This window comes from Cynocephalus volans, chromosome 7 (assembly GCF_027409185.1).
Source record: "Cynocephalus volans isolate mCynVol1 chromosome 7, mCynVol1.pri, whole genome shotgun sequence".
Classification (NCBI taxonomy): domain Eukaryota; kingdom Metazoa; phylum Chordata; class Mammalia; order Dermoptera; family Cynocephalidae; genus Cynocephalus; species Cynocephalus volans.
Genome location: NC_084466.1, coordinates 102,354,766 through 102,375,351, shown reverse-complemented (window position 1 = coordinate 102,375,351; position 20,586 = coordinate 102,354,766). Strand labels below are relative to the sequence as shown.

General features: G+C 35.7%; 1 protein-coding gene across 3 annotated transcripts in view; it reads right to left on the bottom strand.

Moving 5' to 3' along the window:
* CTNNA3 (catenin alpha 3) overlaps positions 1-20,586 on the bottom strand; it is a 1,664,900-nt gene that overhangs the window by 439,171 nt on the left and 1,205,143 nt on the right. For all 3 annotated transcript variants that reach the window (XM_063101675.1, XM_063101677.1, XM_063101676.1), the window contains one exon: positions 11,061-11,261. In XM_063101675.1, coding sequence (XP_062957745.1) covers positions 11,061-11,261 — 201 coding nt within the window. The remainder of the gene's footprint in view (positions 1-11,060; positions 11,262-20,586) is intronic.

Sequence of the window (20,586 nt, the reverse complement as noted above, 5' to 3'; positions counted from 1 at the left end):
TTCATTCTCTCTCTTTTCTTTTCTTTTTTTGTTTGGCTTACTTACTGTGAGGGAAGCCAGGTGCTATGTTGTGAAAACACACAGGTAATATATGGAGAAGTCCATGTGGCAAGGAACTGAAACCTTCTGCCAACAACCATGTGAATGAGCTTGGAAGAAGATCCTTCAGTCCCAGGTGAAACTTGAATGACTGCAACCCTGGCCAACAGCATGACTGAAACCTCATGAGAGAATCTAAGTCAGAGCCACCCAACTAAGCTGCTCCCAGATTCCTGACCCTTGGAAACTATAAGATAAAAATGTTGTCTTAATTTGCTAAATTTTAGAGAAAAATTGTTATGCAGCAATAGATAACTAATGTAGAGAGAGACTAAGATTTATTGCAGCTCTGATTTCTAAGGAGGCAGGGTAATGAAATGGAAATTAGATGGACAGATCACACTATTGTAGGAAATAGGACATAAAAGGCTGAGTCAGCACTCATAAGAAAAATTTGCTCATTCACTATTTGGATGTAATGTGTAAGTCAGTTATTGTAAATGAAATGAAAGTTTAATCATTAGGGTTTCAGACCTTGGAAAGGACTCTGAAAAAAAATAGCATGATCCAAAAATTTTGAGTGTGTGATGTCTATGCTACAGTCTGAATATTTACACACCTCCAGATTTGTGTGTTTAAACCTAATCACCAGTGTAATATAGGTTGAGTCCCTGGTACAAAAATGTGAAACCCAAAATGTTCCAAAATCTGAAACTTTTGGAGGGCCAACATGATGCTCATAGGAAATGCTCGCTGGAGCATTTCAGATTTTGAATTTTTAGATTTGGAATGCTCAGCCAGAAAGTATAATAAAAATATTCCGAAATCCCAAAAAATTCAAAATCTGAACCACTTCTGGAACTTCTGGTCCCAAGCATTTTGGATAAGGGATACTCAACCTGTAATATTAAGAGATGGGGCCTTTAGAAGGTAATTAGGTCATAAAGGCCCTGCCCCCATACTGGGATTAGTGCCCTTATAAATGAGGCTTGAGGGAGTGTGTTTGTCCCGTCAGACATATGAGGCACTTAGAAAGTGCTATCAATGAGGAACAGGCCTTCAGCAGACCCTGAATCTGCTGGTGCCTTGATCTTGGACTTCCCAGTCTCCAGAATGGTTAGCAATAAATTTCTGTTTATAAATTTGCCCAATCTAAGGTACTTTGTTATAGCAGCCCAAATGGAATGAGGCAGTCTAATTATGAAAGAGTATTGAGCACCTTCACAAAGAAAACAAACACGAAAACAGTGGTTAACAACAAAACGTAATTTAACCACTTGCCTTACTCTTTGTGATTAAGTTAGATACGTGTGTGTGTGTGTGTGTGTGTGTATGTGTGTGTGTGGGTGTGTGTGAAAGTGCATATGTGTGTGTTGTCCTTGGTACCTTTACAATATTTTTTTTTTTTTTGGTAAAATACTTGAGATATGACAGCAACAATTACACAAGTTTGGATAATTAAGAGGGTATACAGAATTCCACAGAACCTACCTATTCACATAAGACTGATTCAAAGTAAAGACAGCATAGCAGGAGAAAGAATGTGCAGGCCAGCATCGGGGCCTGGGAGACTTGCAGGCACACCTACCCAGGTTTTTTTCTCAGTTACACAGGGTGCACTTCATTTCTGGATGACAAACCGTCAAGACATATGCAAGAAGCTGTGGTTTTAGAAGAGTTCAGGTAAAAGATTTCAGCAAGGTCTTTTATGCCCCACTGGTCATATAGCACAGCCAAGCTATATAACTGGTTAAACCAGGTAAAAGCAATCAATCTACACATCCCTAAACAACGTAAACAAGCTGCAACCAGGGAGATTTCAAACTTTAAACAACATATTATAAATTACAAACTAGTCCACACCTTATTTAGGCCAAAAGTCTGTATAGACTTCGAGGCATTCCTAAAAATAAGCATAGAGGATCCCAGTCCAGCTGTAAGATACCTCTATTTTATAAAATGACCATTAAAAACTAAAGTAGTCAATTATTTTACATATTATATATAATGTATTATATTTACTATACATATATAGCTATAATAATATTACATATAATAATTTTGATAAAATAATATATCTACATGTAATACTATTGAAAATGGATATAAACATACACATATATATGCATACATGTGTATATGTCATTTATATAAACATATGAAATATATATACATAACAGACAAAACAGATAATGCTTACCACGTGACACTAAAATCTGGTTTCTTCACCATGACAGAAGACATGACAAATATAGATAAAAAAATTAAGCATAAGCTGATAATAATACAACTACAAAAAGTTTCAAAGTTTTAGGATTATGCATTGGGGTTCACGATATTCTAAGCCTGCTGCGTGAGGATTGGTATACTAATATCTTTTAGAGGAGACAGTGAATTGCTTTCTTCATCGTGTGACTAATGTAGTGATTCTGCTTGTGTGAATCTATTCCAGGCTCCTTTTATAATTCTGTTTTTTTGTGTTTTTTTTTTTCATGGAGCCCATTGACTTTGTGTTCTAATTCGGATCAATTTCTTTCTAGACCTGTAAGACATCTGCTATCTTGTCATTTTATTCATTACTTCTCTGGGTTGGATTCACTATTTCAGTTTTCCACATCTTACTATTTCCGTTTTTTTCATCCCTTGTTTTGTTTTAGCACATTTTCAAGTCATTTCTCAAAAAGGGTCCATGCAAGTTAAATTTTCTGAGTTCTTATACATACAAAAAACATTTTTGTTTTGCCACATAATTTGGATGAATATAGGATTTTAAGTTTATATTAATTTTCTCATGGAATGTAAAGCTGTTGTTTCACTGCCTTGCATTGTTCAGTGTTGCTGATAAGAAGTCTCATATCAGTCAAGGTGTAATGCACAGCTCCTCAGCAGACCCCTTCTGTGCACATTCTAGGCTGAGGCTTTTGTTGCTCTCTTTAAACTACCTGCATGTTTCCAGCTGCCTTCTATCTTCTGGATCTTTGTTTCTCTCTCTGTTGACCCTGCACCCGTGCATTTGCCATCAGGGGTTTATTCCCTTTTGTGTTCCCCAGCTTTTATTTCAAAGGGATGTTAACTGGGAGAGGGTAGATATATCTGCTCGGTTTGCCTTCTTGCTAGTTTTTTTAATATATGGAAAGATAAAAACAAAAACATCTCTAGTCCCTGGACTCAAAGTTATTTGACTGCAATTGTGAAGATAAGATAAATACACTAATAAACACAAATAATGAAGAAACATTAACAACACTACAACTTCTGTTTCTAAATAATTGTAGAAGAAAGAATAAATTAACAAGGTAGATGGCATGAGATGTACCACATTTAAACTTATTGCTTCTTCCCTCAAAAAATATGTTTTTATCAATATCCATACTCCAATTCTTCATTTTAACTACATAAAAATTTTGAGGCTGGTGATAAAGGAATGTACATAACTTTTCTTAAATCACTATAACCTGCAATCAACACTAGAAATGCTGCTAGCAGTATTTATAATAAATGATACCTTTAAAAATCCCTATATCAGGAGAGAAATTTTATAATATAAATTGTTCACTTAACTTTAACTGCTACAGATTTTGGCAGACAGTAAAATTAAATGGTGGATGATCATAAGAATACATGACATTTTCCAAGATACTAGGTTACTGATACATTTCGGGAGAAGGAAACTCTTCTCAGGTCTTCATCCTGCTGTGCAGAACTGTTAAGCAGTAGTACTTTCTTTTGTAATTGACAAAAGAGGAAGTTGTAAATTACCATGAGCTAGAAAATTTGATTTGTGAAGTGAAAATGTATGTCAGCAGAAATCAGCATGGCATACAGTGGGAAGGGTTATCTAGTTGCCTAAAATCTCCTTGGCTTTTCTTAAACTACATCTAACTTCCCTGAATTGGTTAACTGGATACCTGATCAATGTCCACTTATGTACTCCCAGCATTGTTATTCCGACTGTGGCTATCATTTAGAATATCCTTCCTTCTTTCCATCAATCTTTGCTTCCTTCAATGAAGATCTTGAGATATATATACACAATGGTTATAGTTTTCCCCAAGTCAAAGAGAGGCAAATAATTTTTAATTCACCCACTCATGATAAACAGTTTACTGACTTCATTGAATAAAATATCCACATCTATTAATAAAGCTCATAGACAATGCTGTCATTTGCAAATATTGATCTGCCAATATGTTTTTTTCTTTACAATGATGTGCTCTTTCAGCATTTGCTTTCACATCCATGAAGTCTAATAGCATATTTATTTTTTAATGGCTTAGAAATACCTAAATCTTCACTTACTAACATTGCTTTTATTTTAAAAACTTGGCAATATAATCATATCCATTGTGACCACCCAACCAAAACTACATCTGAGGAACCCCAGAAAAATTGACATAAAATTACATAGATGGGAAGGAGAGGCTGGAGATGAAATGGCTAAAACCATTACCAATTAAGTTCTGCTGTCTGCACCAACTACTCACCACCAAGGGAAGTGCAATCCGATCTACACATTCGACTTCCCCGTGGTTTATACGCTCTCTAAAGCCAGAAGAAAGAAAATCTACGGGATGCACCATCTCAGTTTATTCCCTAGCCTCAGTGACCTTGAACCTCAAATTTAGTTTTACAGATGAATATATAAAAGTGTTACCAGCTCACATCAATAAATATATAACCAGACTTTCCAGGCTATGTATAAAGATCACTAAAAAAGTAAAATTAACTGTCTTTGCAGCTGAGGACTATTAATACATGAAATGGATACTGGTAACAACTGAAGGGAGTTATTTCATTAGTTTCATAAATCTGATTTTCAACATGAAGTGGAAGGAAGAAAACTTCTGCCAGATATTGTCTACATTTTAAAAAATATACATTATGCTAAAGTTTATAAAACATTTCACAGAAATTCTTTTAGAAAGAGACTTAATTGTTGGATTACCCAGTGGAGAGCTGTCTAGCCCAGAGCTTCTTAATGACTGCAGTGGCACCCTGGTGTGTGTTAGTAAGTCAGAGGGGTGTTGAGATATTGATCTCTTTAACACTCGGGGACCCCAGAGCCTCTGATCCCCTCTGGCCTTGAGCACCACTTCTATCTTCCCAGTGGCTGTGTCAACACTGTGATTTTAGAAGGTACTAGTCTGTGCTGTTACAAAGAATGTCTGGTACTTGGTAATCTTAAAATGAATGAAGTCAATGTCCTCATCTCTTTGGATTTAAAACAAAACATCCAAAGAGTTTGATAGAATATCCCTGTTCATTTGAACAATAATAGGATATAGTTCTGTTAATTTTTTGTCACTGTTGTAGCTAATGAAAAAAGAAGAAACTTAAGTTTCTTCAGTCTAACCACTGAAGGATGTACTTTTCCGCCCTTTAAAAAAACTTCATAGACTCCTTTATGTTTTCATGGAAATAGCAAAACAAAACAAAACAGACATTACATTATTGAGCCACTATCTTGGCAATAGAATCATATTCACATCATTTATTCTGTTATGGCACATCTTCCCTGGAACATACCTAGATGTGGAGTAGTATCATGATACATCATTTACTAAATCTACCAGGAATAAATCATGCTTTTATGCTTGTTCTGAAAATTGCATAAACCATCAGAAAGAGTTAGATTTGACACAAGCTGCTGAAGGACGATGTTCCTGATGGGTGATATGGGTGGAAGTGGTTCCACTGTTCCTCTGATGACCAACCATCAACCCTCAGTTTCCCTTCTCTGGGTCTTTTTACTCTCTTGTTGAAAATCAGCCTCTCCTGCCGCTCATCACCAGCCCCCACCAACATCCTATTCTCCTCACAAACTCCAAAGCTCCTTTCTATGCTTGGGAATCTGCCAGTGTGAGTCTTAGTGTGAGGCAGAGCACTGTCTCCACGGAAGCTCAAAGGCCAGGCACTTGCCGCTCTGTATGCTGACAGCCAAGGTGTGGGCACATAATTTAAATTCTGCTAATATGATGCTTCTGCCCAGGAAGTTGAACTCAAAGCAAGTGAGGCAAAAGCAAGGATATTTTAGGATTTATCTCAGTGGTAAAAGTATCTGGATGTGGTTGCAAATGAAATGTATCATCTGTGGGGTCCAATGTCATAACGTTACGATACCATTAGTGACATCAGATGCTCAGAGGGAGCTGGAATGGCACCTCAAACAGCTGTTCTCTGGGATGACTCTAACTGTGGTTTCTACATGCAGCATCCCTTGCAGTCTGCCTGTTTTCTCTTCTTATTCTCCACCCTTCTTGTGTTCGTTTTTCTGCTTAATTTAGCCCTTGTTAGTTTCCACTGTTCACAACCCAGAAACAGAACTAGTACTTCATTCCTAATCCTTTGAATATAAATTATTTTTCTTCCTATTATCTTCACCACATCAAGGCCCATGGAATAAATCCAAATAAGTCTTTTTACAGAAGTATGTGAAAGTAGGATCAGAACAAAAAATGTTCTGGTGTTTCTATTTCTCTTTCCAGATAGTATCTTTTTTGCCTGGAGAAGATGCATCTGTGGCTTGTCACTGGAGTTCTAGAGTCAAAGAAGACACGAGACCTCTGGCTCATCTTTGAACTGGTGAATAACCCACACAGCAGGTCCCCATTCTCCAATTCCTCTTCCAGCTCTTCCTTCCTTTTGGTCCATGCCAATTCATCTCCCCTTTCTTTAATCCATCCTTCCTTTGAGCATCAACCTCAAAGTTACATATTTTACATTTTCCAAATATGACAATGTATCGGCCCTTCTTTATGATTCTCCGAAATCCATTTGTAAGCCCTTTACATTATTTTCTCTACCAGTGTGTCAGAATGTGTTCTTTCTGTTAATAAGGCTATTCCCCACAGTCATGTTTTATATCATTCCATGTACCAGATCAAAAAGATCAGAAAAGCTTTTGCATCACACAGTACATACAGGATAATTCAGTTTTTATGGCACTTTCTTTCTTCTGGTGAGTTTATATTTTCATTCTCTTAAAATGGCAAGATAAGAAGTATCCTAAGTCCCCTAACTGAATCTAAGTACTATTCAAATCTGCTCCTCCTTGTACGGAAAACAGGCATTCCCTCAGAAGTTCTAGTCTTCACTTTCCTTAACGCACAGTGTTATTCAAGGTCCCACACTCCTGCAGGAAGAGAAGCACTTCCAAGGCCAGGGGATCTTACTCTTCTTTAGAGAGGCTAGGCTGTCATTTAACTTCTGACTTTGCAATCACCGACATAAAGACACTTGGTTATCCAGGTTAGCCAACTGGTCTTCAGACAGAAGTCTCACGTTAATGCTCTCTAACTGTGTTAAAGGGTGTCAGATTAAGGCTGAAGCCAAAAGGAAGACTGCTAATAATGGTACCTGAATTTGAAAGTGTGGCTGCTACCCCTTTACAGGGATTTGCTTGAAGCATTAGTGAAATTTGATTCGGTGAGATCTTTCAACAGATGTAGTTCAATGATAGTTCTTGTAAGTTACTGAATACACGAAAGTCATGATCTCTTACTCAAAAGCTTGCAAAAAACCTTTAAAAAGATTTGACCTGAAGTTTTCTGGAAGTGGCTAACATCTAATGCTGGACAGTAGCAAATCACTTCCTTAATCTTTTTTTTTTTTTGCCCCAGGCTTTGACATGGTCCATCACTTTTGAGGTTTTCATTTTGTTTTTTGTTTTTGCCTAAATTGAGATGACAATTTATTCTCTTGCTTAACTATATTACACTGTATCACAGTATAATCTTGCAGTAAATTTTAAATTCAATGTTTGGAGAATGATTTGGTGATCAACAGTCATTAGGCAGCTCTACTAAGTGTAGATGCTGGGAAGATAAAAATAAATGTGTGGTGTCTTCCTTTAAGGATGTTATAATCTAGTGAGAGAAACTTGTATGTAAATGACTGATTATGATACAAGGCAAAGTGAAATAAACATTAACTAGAGGAAGAGCTCATCCAGGGTAAGACAGATAATGGAGCAATTAATTCTAACTGAAAGGGATTCTGAAGTTCCTTTAGCATTTGAGAAAGTGTTGAAGAATGATTATAATTTGAGAGGGCAGTAGAGAAGAAAAGGCATTCCAACTGCAGGAATAGAATTAGAAAAAATCATAGAGGCTCAATTCAAGAGGTTTTATTTTTATTTATTTATTTTTTTAATGTGACATAGGACACAGTGGTAGCCTCTGTGATAAATGCAAGGAGAAATAATACTAATGTCTTTTCCTCCTGTAGCTTACTTTCTATTTCAAAAGAAAAGTCATTTCTGTATAAGTGCATCTGAAGAGTTCATCAGTAGCATGTAGTTGTCTGGAATGATATAACGGAGTGGCATGTCCCTTCAGAGCTATAGTACTTGAAAACAGAAGGAATTCTCTATTGCCCAAGAAAGAATGAAGAATGGTTTCTAGAGATCAGTGATATATAAGCTGTTTCTTGAAAGAAAGAATTTGATGTGAGAGCCAAGAAGTAATGAGATTCAAAATGACAGAGACAGCATGGAGACCAACCACCTAAAGGCAGCAATGATCCTGGCATGTCCATGTGATTGTGAAAGTATCAACTTAGATGGAGTAGAATGTGCCTTTTGGCCCAGACTAGAAAAAAAAAAACATGTTAGAAATGAAATTTCACGTGAATTCAAATTGCTCGAAAGTTCAGGAAGGTAAATTGAATGAAGCATGTGGATATAAAATGAAAGACAGTGGAGGAGATTGTGGCATGACGGAGACTATGGAGCAGGTTCAGCGGAAACAAGGACACCACCAGGCTCTAGACAATGCCACAGTGAAAATTACGTCAGTCAAAACTCTACTGAACACATAAAAATTCTTCAAGTCATATCTGGTAGGTAGACTTCTAATTTTCAAACACTGCTGGGCTGCAGAGGGCAAGGACTGCTAGAACTAAAGCCTTTGGTTTTTATCTTGTAATGGTTTGAGGTTGCAGAACAGAGATGCAACATCAGAAAAATAGCATGTTTTAATCAAGCTACAGAATGGAAGATATTTACACATAAAAAATATGAAATGGAAGGGAATTGATAGGGGTTACTCACTGCCGTTAAAGTTTTTTTAGTGATTTTTATACAAAATACATCTTAAAAGTTTATCTGCTGTTTAAAATGGTCTGAAGAAAAATTTACAACAAAATTTCAAAAATATTTGTTGGCTCAAAATTCTTTTCCACTGTCTCATTTGCCTTTGGGGGGGAAATTGCAATGGCATGGCTCTTCTCCGTTCTAAGGGGGGAATTCTCGGTACCCGGTTTCCAGTTTGGGCTTATTGTTTCCCATCACTACCAGTTGCCACCAGGGGATGTCTCCAGGGTGTCCTGGTGAGGGGCACTTATGTGCCTGTTCTGTTTTGGTCCATGAGCGTGTCTGACAGTAAAACCAGGTGAAGCTTAGATGGTTTGTGGTCTGCTGACTTATGAATTTGATAGAGTCCATAAATCACACAAGAATATACTATGTATCCACTTCTGGTTTAGGTTTTTCTCCAACCTAGTATGAAAGAACTGAAGTTGATGTTAAGAGTATAACTTGTAAACCTTCACATTGCAATCCAGAAGGTTGGTTATTTTACAAAAAGGCCAATATATTTTTTCTCCCTTATCAGGGAGAAAAAGGCACTGTATTCCAAAACCACTCTGTGATTTAGATATGAATGGCTTAGGTTTCATCATTGATGACAATACTTTAAGAAAAACTTTGCAGAAATAAGCAAGTCTCAGTAATAAAAATAACTCACAATAGCTCCTTACTAAGTTATTTTCAGGAAGCAGGGTTAAAACCTAAGGACTGTATTTAAAAGAAAAAAGGATAAAGAGAAAAAGAGGCCATATATATAACCATTCACTTGCTAAAATGTGAGCTATTAAGGCTCCATAACACAGGACATGACATTTCCAATTATTTAATTTGGTAATTATTTATAAATAATAAGTTGGAGATATGAAGCAGATGTGGGCAAAGATGAATATCTCCTGTTAGTTAATTGCAGAGGGAGGATAGAATAGTTGGAAGTATTTTTCAGACAATCTCTGTGGGAGAAAAAATGCTCACATTTTTCAGCTTTGGTTAAGATCAAACTGATCTAATTAGCTTTTTCATCTAATTTATTGCTCAGGATTCCCTTTGGTGAAGTTTGCTTTTGATGAATTTCAAAGAAAGCTATTTGGAGAAACGTTTGGAAGTAGACATATAAAACAAAAATGAGAACCAAAAAAACTACCTAAGAACCTGAGGAAAAAAAATTTTAACCTGAGGATTTCACAGATTCACAAAGGGTTTTCACAGGAAAGAGCACTGCTATGATAACTTGCAAAATTAGTTGACTGACCTCATTGTTTGTGAATCCATAGGAATTCAGACACTTCTGTAATTTTCTTGGAGAAATGTTAACAATAGTGTTAAAAATAAGAACAACATTTCATGGAATGATTCAAAGACTAAGCATTTATTGGCTGATTTTAGAAAATTTTAAATTGGATGCCACAACCAAAACAAACTCTTGGTTCTACATTTCTTAATCAATCAAAGATGATTATATGCAAGAACAAAATGTTTTTCAAACAGACTGAAGTTGAAGGTAGAGAGCATTTTTCTGGAGATAGGACAAATTTGCTCTAAGTAATACTAAAAAAAAAAAAAAAGCCAGGGGGTATCAATGATACTGCTAAAAGAGGATTTGGAGAGTATGACATACTAAATACCATATTGGTCTAACTATATCTCTTAACAGCTCTGGCATTAATGAACATTCATAAGTGTCTAACTCCTATGGGTAATTAATATAATGCATATATTTATAAAAGGCCTCTTCTTCCCAATGAATTTATTTACTTCTCAGAGATAAATTTCAAATCATATAACCACAAGATGCAAGCACTGATCAGATAATATAGCAATGTATGTCAAAACAAGCAACATAGGCTGAGATCCTCTCTTACATATGTATGAAGATTTGGTAGCTATGCAGATTCAAATATCAGGAACATTGCAGCTGTTACTGCGGACTGAGACTTACCAGTACTTGTAAGGAAGTTAACATTTCTCATTACACCTTCAGTGTAAGCTCCTGGCTCGTAACTGTCCATTTCACCCATGACAATGTGAGCAACTCTTGCTGCACGTCCTCTGATAGCACCTGCAGCGCGGTCTAAAGTATCAGCATCCTGGTCTCTCAAGGCTATTATACACTTGTTGACATCTTCCAGGATATGGCTTTCTGGAAGTAAACAGATCAAATTAGTTTGCGTATGTCTGTTTTTAAATTACACAACTCTAGTATATTATAACGTATATTAACTTCTAACTTCAGATACGATACATATTGGGAATGGAGGACACTGAGAATTATGAAAGAAATAGAGACACATTTTGTTTATATCCCTTTACTCTTTAAGAGCAAAATTCATGAAATATAAAATTATACATTTTTAGGAGCAATTTTTATTGATTAAATCTTATTTTACACTCTAGTTTCAGTAGACTAGATTTTAGATTTGGTGACATATAGGTGGATATTAAAGACAGTTTCTACATTATGAAAATAGAAAATATAATGATGGATGCTAAATTCAGAATAAAAACAATATTATGCAAATTGTAAAACTCTTCAAAAATATCACCTTTGTTAAATATATGAACAATAAACCTATAGAGATCCATTTAATCTCCGTCATGGAGATTCATTGTCTTACAATGAGGTTTAACACAATTACAGAAAACTTATAAATTAGTAAATAATGAAAAATGTAAAAAATATAATTTTTATATTGTAAAGCAGAAACCTCAAAAGGTCTGTGAAAACACCTATATGCATATATATGTATGCAAATATATATATATATATATATATATATATATATATAAGGCTTTTAAAAGATTGATTGATTTGAAGCACATGAATCACAGAGAAAGTTGCCCACACTGAAGAGCATTTGCAGACCCCCTCTTCTCCTTCCCTCTGTGCATGATTAGCACACAAAGACAGCAGGGAGTTATCATCATAGCACAGCAATATGTTTTCTCTATAAAATGATTAATACTCCCAGATAAAACTAATGAGAGAAGATAAGAAAATATGTGGAATATCAACAACCATAGACAATGATGTTTCTAAGAAATTAAAAGAATACTAAAAGAATTATTGTTTTGGCTTCTGAATTCATCACATGAATCCCCACCCAACATCTCTAAAGGCTCTATTAGTTAAAAGAAAACACAGAAAATAACTGCATACAACAAAAAGATCTCAGTAATTCCAGAACACATCTTTAACTCTTTCTCACTGTGTCTCTCTGTCTCTCTGTCTGTGTCTCTCTTTCTGTGGCTCTCTCTGAATCTGATTGCGTATATGCGTTGACTATCTGTGGGTAAGCTCAGAGAACAATCATTCATAATGCAATTTCCTTATAGAAAATCTTCCTCTTACTGTACATAGAATAAAATCAAACCACCATAAAATATGGTCCCTGGTAACCTTTATAGACCTGACTGCTCTTATTATTCCTCTGCAGGTCCCGTATGCTTCAGTTATATGTACTTGATGATTTCTAAAATCCTGAACGTTCTTCCATGCCTTTGTCCTGTGGGCATACTGGAACCTTGGCCAAACTTGGGTCTGCTTGTTCAATGTCTACTGTTCTTGCACAACACTAGTCAAATGTTTCTTCCTCAAGAAATCCATGCTGTCTTCCTCATTTTCTACAAGACAAACTTTGTTCCATGTTGTTTGGGATTCCCATAAAATGGTTTATATGCTTCCATTTGAGCTTCTTTCTATGTTTCAATGATGTATTTATAAGACTATATCTCTAGTAGATTGTGAAATGTATCTGAGGGCAAGAATTTTATCTCATTCCTTGAGGTATTGTATGCAGTACCTGCTATAATACTCAGCCCTTATTAGACTAACAAGAATGTTGAATGAATGAATGAAGCTCTCTTGTAAGATACATCTGGGAACAGTAAATTATTTTGTCTAAATTCTAAATCATGGGTTATGAACATAGGTAGACCCATTTTTATGGGCTGAAATTCAGTCAATTGAATCCATATCAAGGACACTCAGCTCATTTACCTAAAAAAGATTAAACACTGCAAACCATTATAAGTTTATTCGTGTTTTATCCTAATTTGTAGCATCCAGTTATGAATGTATCATTACGGTCTATAATAAATCCAGGCATGGTCCCATCTCAACGGAAAGCACATGTGTACTATCACCATCATATTTCCTCAGGAGCTGAAGTACAAGTGTAAGTATAGAAGGTATAATAATCATCAGTTTTTTTAAAGTCCACAGGTGTGTACCTTAATGACACATTAAGAAGCTATTATTTTCCAAGTACATTAGTAAGTTTTTTTGAAATAAACATGACATGTATGTACACAATAAATGTTGGATCCGTATTCACTAAAGGTGCTTACTTTTAGATTGCAGAGTTATTTTCAATCGGTCCTATAAAAGTGAAAAAAAAATTTAGAAAAAAACAATGTTCATTCTTGGAAGATGAATTATCTAATACACTCTCTAATTTCTGTTTAATTAAAGATGAAATCACAGCTACCACAAACTATTTTTTTCCTAGTGAATTTTCACAGGAGAAAATATTCAAAGAATATTTACTGACAACAAATTAAGTGGCACCTCTTCTATAGAACAATGATATATATGTCCACCAATTTATTTTATGATTTAAAGCAGATAATAAAAATATAGCAAGAATTTTTCTGCTACTTTTTTTTCTTTTTTGGCCTTACAGAAATTTGTGTGGTTATTGTTTGCAATTGATTAATGCCGTCAGAAGCCATGGTGTTAATCATGTTGAAAAATTAGAGATAAAGTCAGATATGGAAATAAAAGTTCTACATGAATATAGACAATATGAAAAAATAATAAGTGAAACAAATGACATAAAGCATACAACCAGACTTAATCTGATGCAGCTATAATGAGAATGTTGGAGATGAAAACTAAATGATCTTCGTAATTACTAAGATCATAAAAGCATAGCAATGGTTTGCAAATTTCCATTATTGTGACACTTTCTTATTACCCTGAATGTTTCACAAAATGCTACCAACAACTATTTACATAAAATTCTAAACATAAAGTGCTAGAAAAAGAAAATCAAAATGTTGGCGACCTCTCACATATGTATGATAACTAAACATTAAACTAATTTCTTAAAAATGATTATTTCTTTGGTATTTATATTTCAGATGAATTTAAGCAGCTAAAAGACCTTCATAAATGGCTTGAGTTGTTATGCCTATACAGCTCTTAAACCTTTAAGAAAGAAAAATATACCAAATACCTCATATAAAACTTCCTAATGTTGTATCTCTTAACACTTTGCTGAAGGAATCGGGCTATTCTTCAGACACAGCAAAAGTCACACCTCCAGCTATTTTTTCTCAACTGTAGATGCACTTGGACTCAACAATTACATCACTTTTTAATTTAAAAATTAAATTTAAAAGAAATAGAATATGTTAATTATTTAATTTAAAAATTAAATTTAGAAGGAAGTGTGTTACCATAGAACAAGCACATGTAGAATATTATGTTTTGAAGGACTGTCACATAGAGAAGGTTTGTCTTAGATTCACATTTCATTTGAGATGAGGGATGGAATCAGCTTAACATTTGAATTGAGGTGAAGGATGCGATGTTCTAGTGTTAGTGCAAATGCTAAAGTGCATTATTTTAAGAGCAGAGAATTGTTGAATTACTAGCAATTTCTGTCAATCAATTTATACATCCCAAGATGCAAAGGGTGATTTTTATTACGTGGGAAAACAGTAATACACCAGGCAGTAAAATAATTGATCTTTGACTAAAATATACTCCATTTGTTGCAAACCACTTTGGCTGATGTCACCTTCAGTCACTACACCAAGTGTAGCACAATAAGATTTTAAGATGCATTTTTTTTTAATTATAGTTTTTTCTTAATTCTCTAGTTTTCCACAATTAAAGCCAAAATTTGAAGATTAAATCTACTGCCCCAGGGAATGTAGAAAACAAACAAAATTCAGTGTGAACAAAAAGTTAATTTATTGGCTTTTGACCTCCAAAGTAGAATTTTATAAATCTGTAGTGCAGACAATAGACTGGAAATAGAAGCACATTTTATTTACAAAAGCTACACCTTGTTGATAGGTAAGAGTTCTTTCTTTTAATTCTTGAAGTTGAATTTTGAATATATTGATGGCAAAGTCTGAGGGGAAGATTGTTCATGCTATAATCAATCAAGCAGGGAAGAATATACCATCAACAGTGTCCTCCCCTGATATCTGGGCACATAAGACAAAGATTCTGAGGAAGAATTACAATCCAAAATAGATTGCATTTCCTAAATTGGCAAGATTAAGGTATACACCGTGTACATGAGCTTAGAGGCTGAGGTACGATTAATTATAAAAAAAACCACGTTTCCATTTTTGCACACCTGGATCTGTAGCTGTAAATTTAATACACATTGCATAGGCAACTACACAAATGTTCAACAAAAACAAGAATGCAGTCATTTTTCCTTCTCTTTTACCAAAACCACATGAAACAAAAAAGCAAATGGAATGCACCAGTGTGTAAGCTGGTTATTGTTTATGTATTCTCTTAAAGGTGGTCAAAATTCTGTTTGTCTGAATTTCATCATAATGATTTGTTTCCAAATTAACCATTACCTAATAGAAAGATTTAAGCAAGTACTATTTTGAAAATAAAGAGCACGTATAAAGCTAAATGTAAAGCATCATAAAATTTTTCATTCCTTTTCTACATCTTAAATCCTTTCCTCTGCCTCCTGTCCCCAATCTAAGTCTTACTGTTTATTAGAAAATGCAGATATAAAAGATGAGTAAAGTATAGTCCCTGTCTACAAAGAGTTTACAATACTGTAACTAAAAAAAAAAAAAAAAATTCTCATTATCTTTTATTCTTCTCAAAATACAATAGTCAAAATTATAGTCATTCTATAATTTTAATAAAGTTTTGCTAACCTTTATTGCAAAATTTTGCCCAGTTTTTCTGCACTACAAGCATTTTACTCTTCATTGAGCTTTTAGGCAGCTCAAACTTACCTGACTTACCTCTGACAATAATCAAAAGAAAAGTAAAGTCTAGAATTGCTATTCACAAACTAGTTATCAACTATACTTACAGGAACTCTGTGGTGCTTATTCACACAAAATTTTATAGAAATAAAACCACCTAAAGAAAGTCATTGATGCCTTCATATTTCTTTCAGTGTGTCTTAAGTAGGCTTTTATAATGGTTTCCTCTGTGAGGTTAAGAAATTCATAAAAAGCTTGGAAATAGGCAAAATGGACTGCTATTTGTCCTTTTAGTATCTTGCTGGGAAAGGCATTGCAAATCAGGCACACCGACAAATATGCAATTCTTCAGGAGAGTGTACCTTTATTCCACTTGCAATTATTGTTGATTAGAATATTTTAGAACTCTGTAAGGTCAGATGCTCATATTGTTTTTAAAACTGATAACCATGTAAATGATTCTTGTCACATAGTAATTTGAATAAATATTTGTCTGGTAGAGATGGGAATGATTTTTGTAGAAATGATAATACTAAAGGTTACAGTTTTATTGCTCTGTAGGGCATTAATTAGTTTTGTTTCAAAATGAGAAAATTTATTGAACTAGTCTTTCTTTATCCAATTCTCTTTTAACAAGCCTTACCATCTTGGTGGCTCTCAATAGTAAGTGCTTGACACACACTCACTTTAAATTTGTAAAAGACGTGCCTTCGAATTTGGGAAATTATTCTTAGATTGCAGCTTCTTTGACTTAGAAGCTACTAATTTTTCAGTGCGGTTTTACCCAGGGAAAAATGTAAAGCAAAATTACAAATTGAATGATAGACGTATATTTAAAATGCAAAACTCTAAAGTCCCCAGAAGATAACATAGGAGAAATTCTAGGTGATCTTGGGTTTGGCAAGGACTTTTTAAAAATATAACATCAAAATCATAATCAACAACAACAACAACAAAATGGTAGGTAGGACTTCATAAAAATTAAAAATGTCTGCTCTGCAAAAGACATCATTAAGGGAATGAAAAGACAAACCACAGACTTGGAGATAATATTTGCAAGACAAATATCTGATAAAAGACTGATATTCAAGACATCTTAAAACTCAATAATAAAAAAAAAAACAACTCAGCTAAAAAATAAGCAAAAGATTTGAGCAGATATCCACCAAATAAGATATACAGATGACAAATAAGTATATAAAAAGATGCTCAACAGCATTTACCATTAGGGAATTACAAATTAAAATGACATATTATAGGACTATTAGAATGACTACAATCTAAAACACTGACAACACCAAATGCTTGTGAAAATGTGGAGCAATAGAACTCTCATTCATTGCTGGAGAAAGTGCAAAATGGTATAACATTTTGGAAGACAATGTGGCAGTTTCTTACAAAATTAAACATACTCCTAACATACAATCCAGCAATCACACTCCTCAGTAGTTACCCAAGTAAGTTGAAAACTTACATCCACACAAAACCTGCAGTTGAATGTTTATAGTAGTTTTATTTATAATGGCCCTAACTTAGAAGCAACCAAGATATCCTTCAGTAGACAAATGGATAAATAAACTGTGGAAGGTCCAGACAATGAAAAGTGTAAAAAGAAATAAAAAGAAATGAGCTATCAAACCAAGAAATATGTGGAAGAAACTTAAATGAATATTGCTAAAGAAAGGAGTCCATCCTAAAAAGCTACATACTGTATGATTAAAACTGTATGACATTCTGGAAAAGGCAAAGCTATGGAAACAACAGAAAGACTAGTGGCTGGCAGGAGTTCTGGGGTTAGGAGGACAGGATGAAGAGGTGGAACAAGGGGATTTTTAGGACAGTGAAACTATACTGGTGATAGTGTAATGGTGAATACATGCCAATACACATTTGTCAAAACCCATAGAATTTTCAATACAGAGTGAACCCTAATGTAAACTGTGGAATTTAGTTAATAATAACATATTGGTATTGGCTTATCAATAGTAACAACAAAGGAGATTCTTCAAATATTCTATATTCAGTACCAAGTCTACTTTAGAACTTTAATAAGCACTGTGTTTAGCTTCTAAAATTGGAATAAAACTAATAACATTTAATTCTATATATTCATAACATACATTATCAACAGTTACAGATGTCTGTAACTGACGAGAGAGGAATTTTGAACATGCTTCAATTTTTCCAAGAATATAATAAAAAAAAATTTGGTGATTATTCTTTCCCCATCTCTTCTACTCTTCAGGCAATATCATATCTGGTTACCAACTAATTTCTTTGAATTTTTAACAAATACTGTTTGAGTGCCTGTTGTTTTCCAGGCATTGTGCTAGGCAACATTACCTATTACTTCTTTGAATGCTTACTAATTCCAAGAGATAGGTCTGTTACATTTCAGTTTTACAGATGAAGAAATTGAGATTTTGAGCAGGTAAGTATCTTTCCAAAATTCACAAAGTTACAGTAATTGAGTCAAACTTCAAATCAAGGTTTGTTCAACCCATTAAGGTCCTATAAATGGTAGTTTCATCTGGTTTTAAAATATGATGATTCTCTCTTGTTCTGCTGGAGCTGGGATACACTCTTATCTCCTGTCCATGGACATCAGAGCTTGAGACTCTTCAGCTTTTGGGTTCCAGAACTTATGCCAAGGACACCATCAGCTTCCCTGGTTCTGAGGCTTTTGGACTTGTACTGAGCCACGCTACTGGCATCCAGTTTATAGACGGCCTATCATGGGATTTTTCTTCATAGCCAAGCCAGCCACAAAACCAGAGGGGATACAAGGAAGTTTTTCTTCTCCTACATGGTGTACAGGCTTCCTGTCGCCATATGATATACTTGTACCTGCTGGCTACCTACCACTTTCCACCACGAGTAGAAGCAGCCTGAGGCCCGTGCCAGATGCAGCTGTCCCAGAATCAATAAACAGGTGAAGTCCAGCAGGGGAGGTGGGAGCTCCACGGGGACCACACCACCGCTGCATGATCCAACAGCCCAGCCCAGTGCACGCAGAGCAGGGAGACGTCGAGCGGGGGAGGCAGAAGCGCTGCAGAGACCACACCACCACCGCATGATCCAGCAGCCCAGCCCAGTGCATACAGAGCAGAGAGACATCCAGCAGGGGAGGCGGAAGCTCTGTAGACACCACACATCCTGTTGTGGGGGGCACTGCTGTGCAAACCAGAAGCAGGTAGGCTTCACCGCCACCACCCAGCTCCATCCCAAGCCTGGCCCAGCGCGCATGGAGCAGGAAGACGTCCAGCAAGGGAAGGGGAAGTTCCGCAGAGACCACACACTCTGCGGTGCCTCCACGCAACCCAGCACCCCGGCCCAGAGTGCACAGAACAGGGAGAAGTCCAGCAGGGAAGGTGGAAGCTCGGGAGAGACCACAAATCCCGTAGTACTGCCCCGTGACCCAGCAACCCAGCCGAGTCCAAGCTGATCAGAGAGGTGGCTCCCCAGAGAGGCACAAGACCCAAGGCAACCACACACACAAGGCACTAGGGGCCAACTGAGCAGTCACTGAGGTAGCCATACCAAATTGGCAACCCCAGCAACATCTCAGCCAGACAATAGTGTCAAACCTGTGGACTGTGAAACCCCCTGCCACAATGAATAAATAGCAAAGAAAAGATATGAGAAATACAAAAAATCAAGAAAGTACACCACCAAAGGGTAATAACTCTCAGGCTCTAGATCCTATAGAACAAGAAGCCCTTGAAATGACTGACAAGGAATTTCGAGTGATAATTCTAAGGAAACTGAATGAGATACAAGAAAACTCAGCTAGACAACATGATGAAATGAGGAAAAGTATACAAGACCTGAGAGAAGAAATGTACAAGGAAATCAATGCCCTGAAAAAAAAAATGTAGCAGAGCTTGCCGAACTGAAGAAGTTATTTAGCAAAATAAAAAACACAACGGAGAGCTTAACCAGCAGGCTTCTGGAAGTTGAATAGAGAACCACTAAACTTGAAGATGGGCTGTTTGAAATAGCACAGGCAGATTAAAAAAAAAGAAAGAAAAAAGAATCAAAGGCATTGAAGACAATTTGACAGAGATATCAGACAACCTTAAGTGCTCAAATATCTGAGTCATGGGTATTTCAGAAGGAGAGGAAAAAGGAAATTGCGTTGAAAACAGATTCAACAAAATAGGGGCAGAAAACTTCCCAGGTATAGGAAAAATCACAGACCTTCAGATCCAGGAAGCTCAAAGATTCCCAAACGTATTCAACCCAAAAAGGTCTTCTCCAAGACATGTTATGGTCAAATTGGAAAAACTCAATGACAAAGAGAGAATCTTAAAAGCTGCAAGAGAGAAGCATCAAATCACCTATAAGAGAGCCCCAATCAGACTAACATCAGACTTTTCATCACAAACCGTAAAAGCCAGAAAGGAATGGGATGATATATTCAAAATAATAAAAGACAGAGATTGCTAGCCAAGAATACTCTACCTGGCAAGGCTATCCTTCTGAAA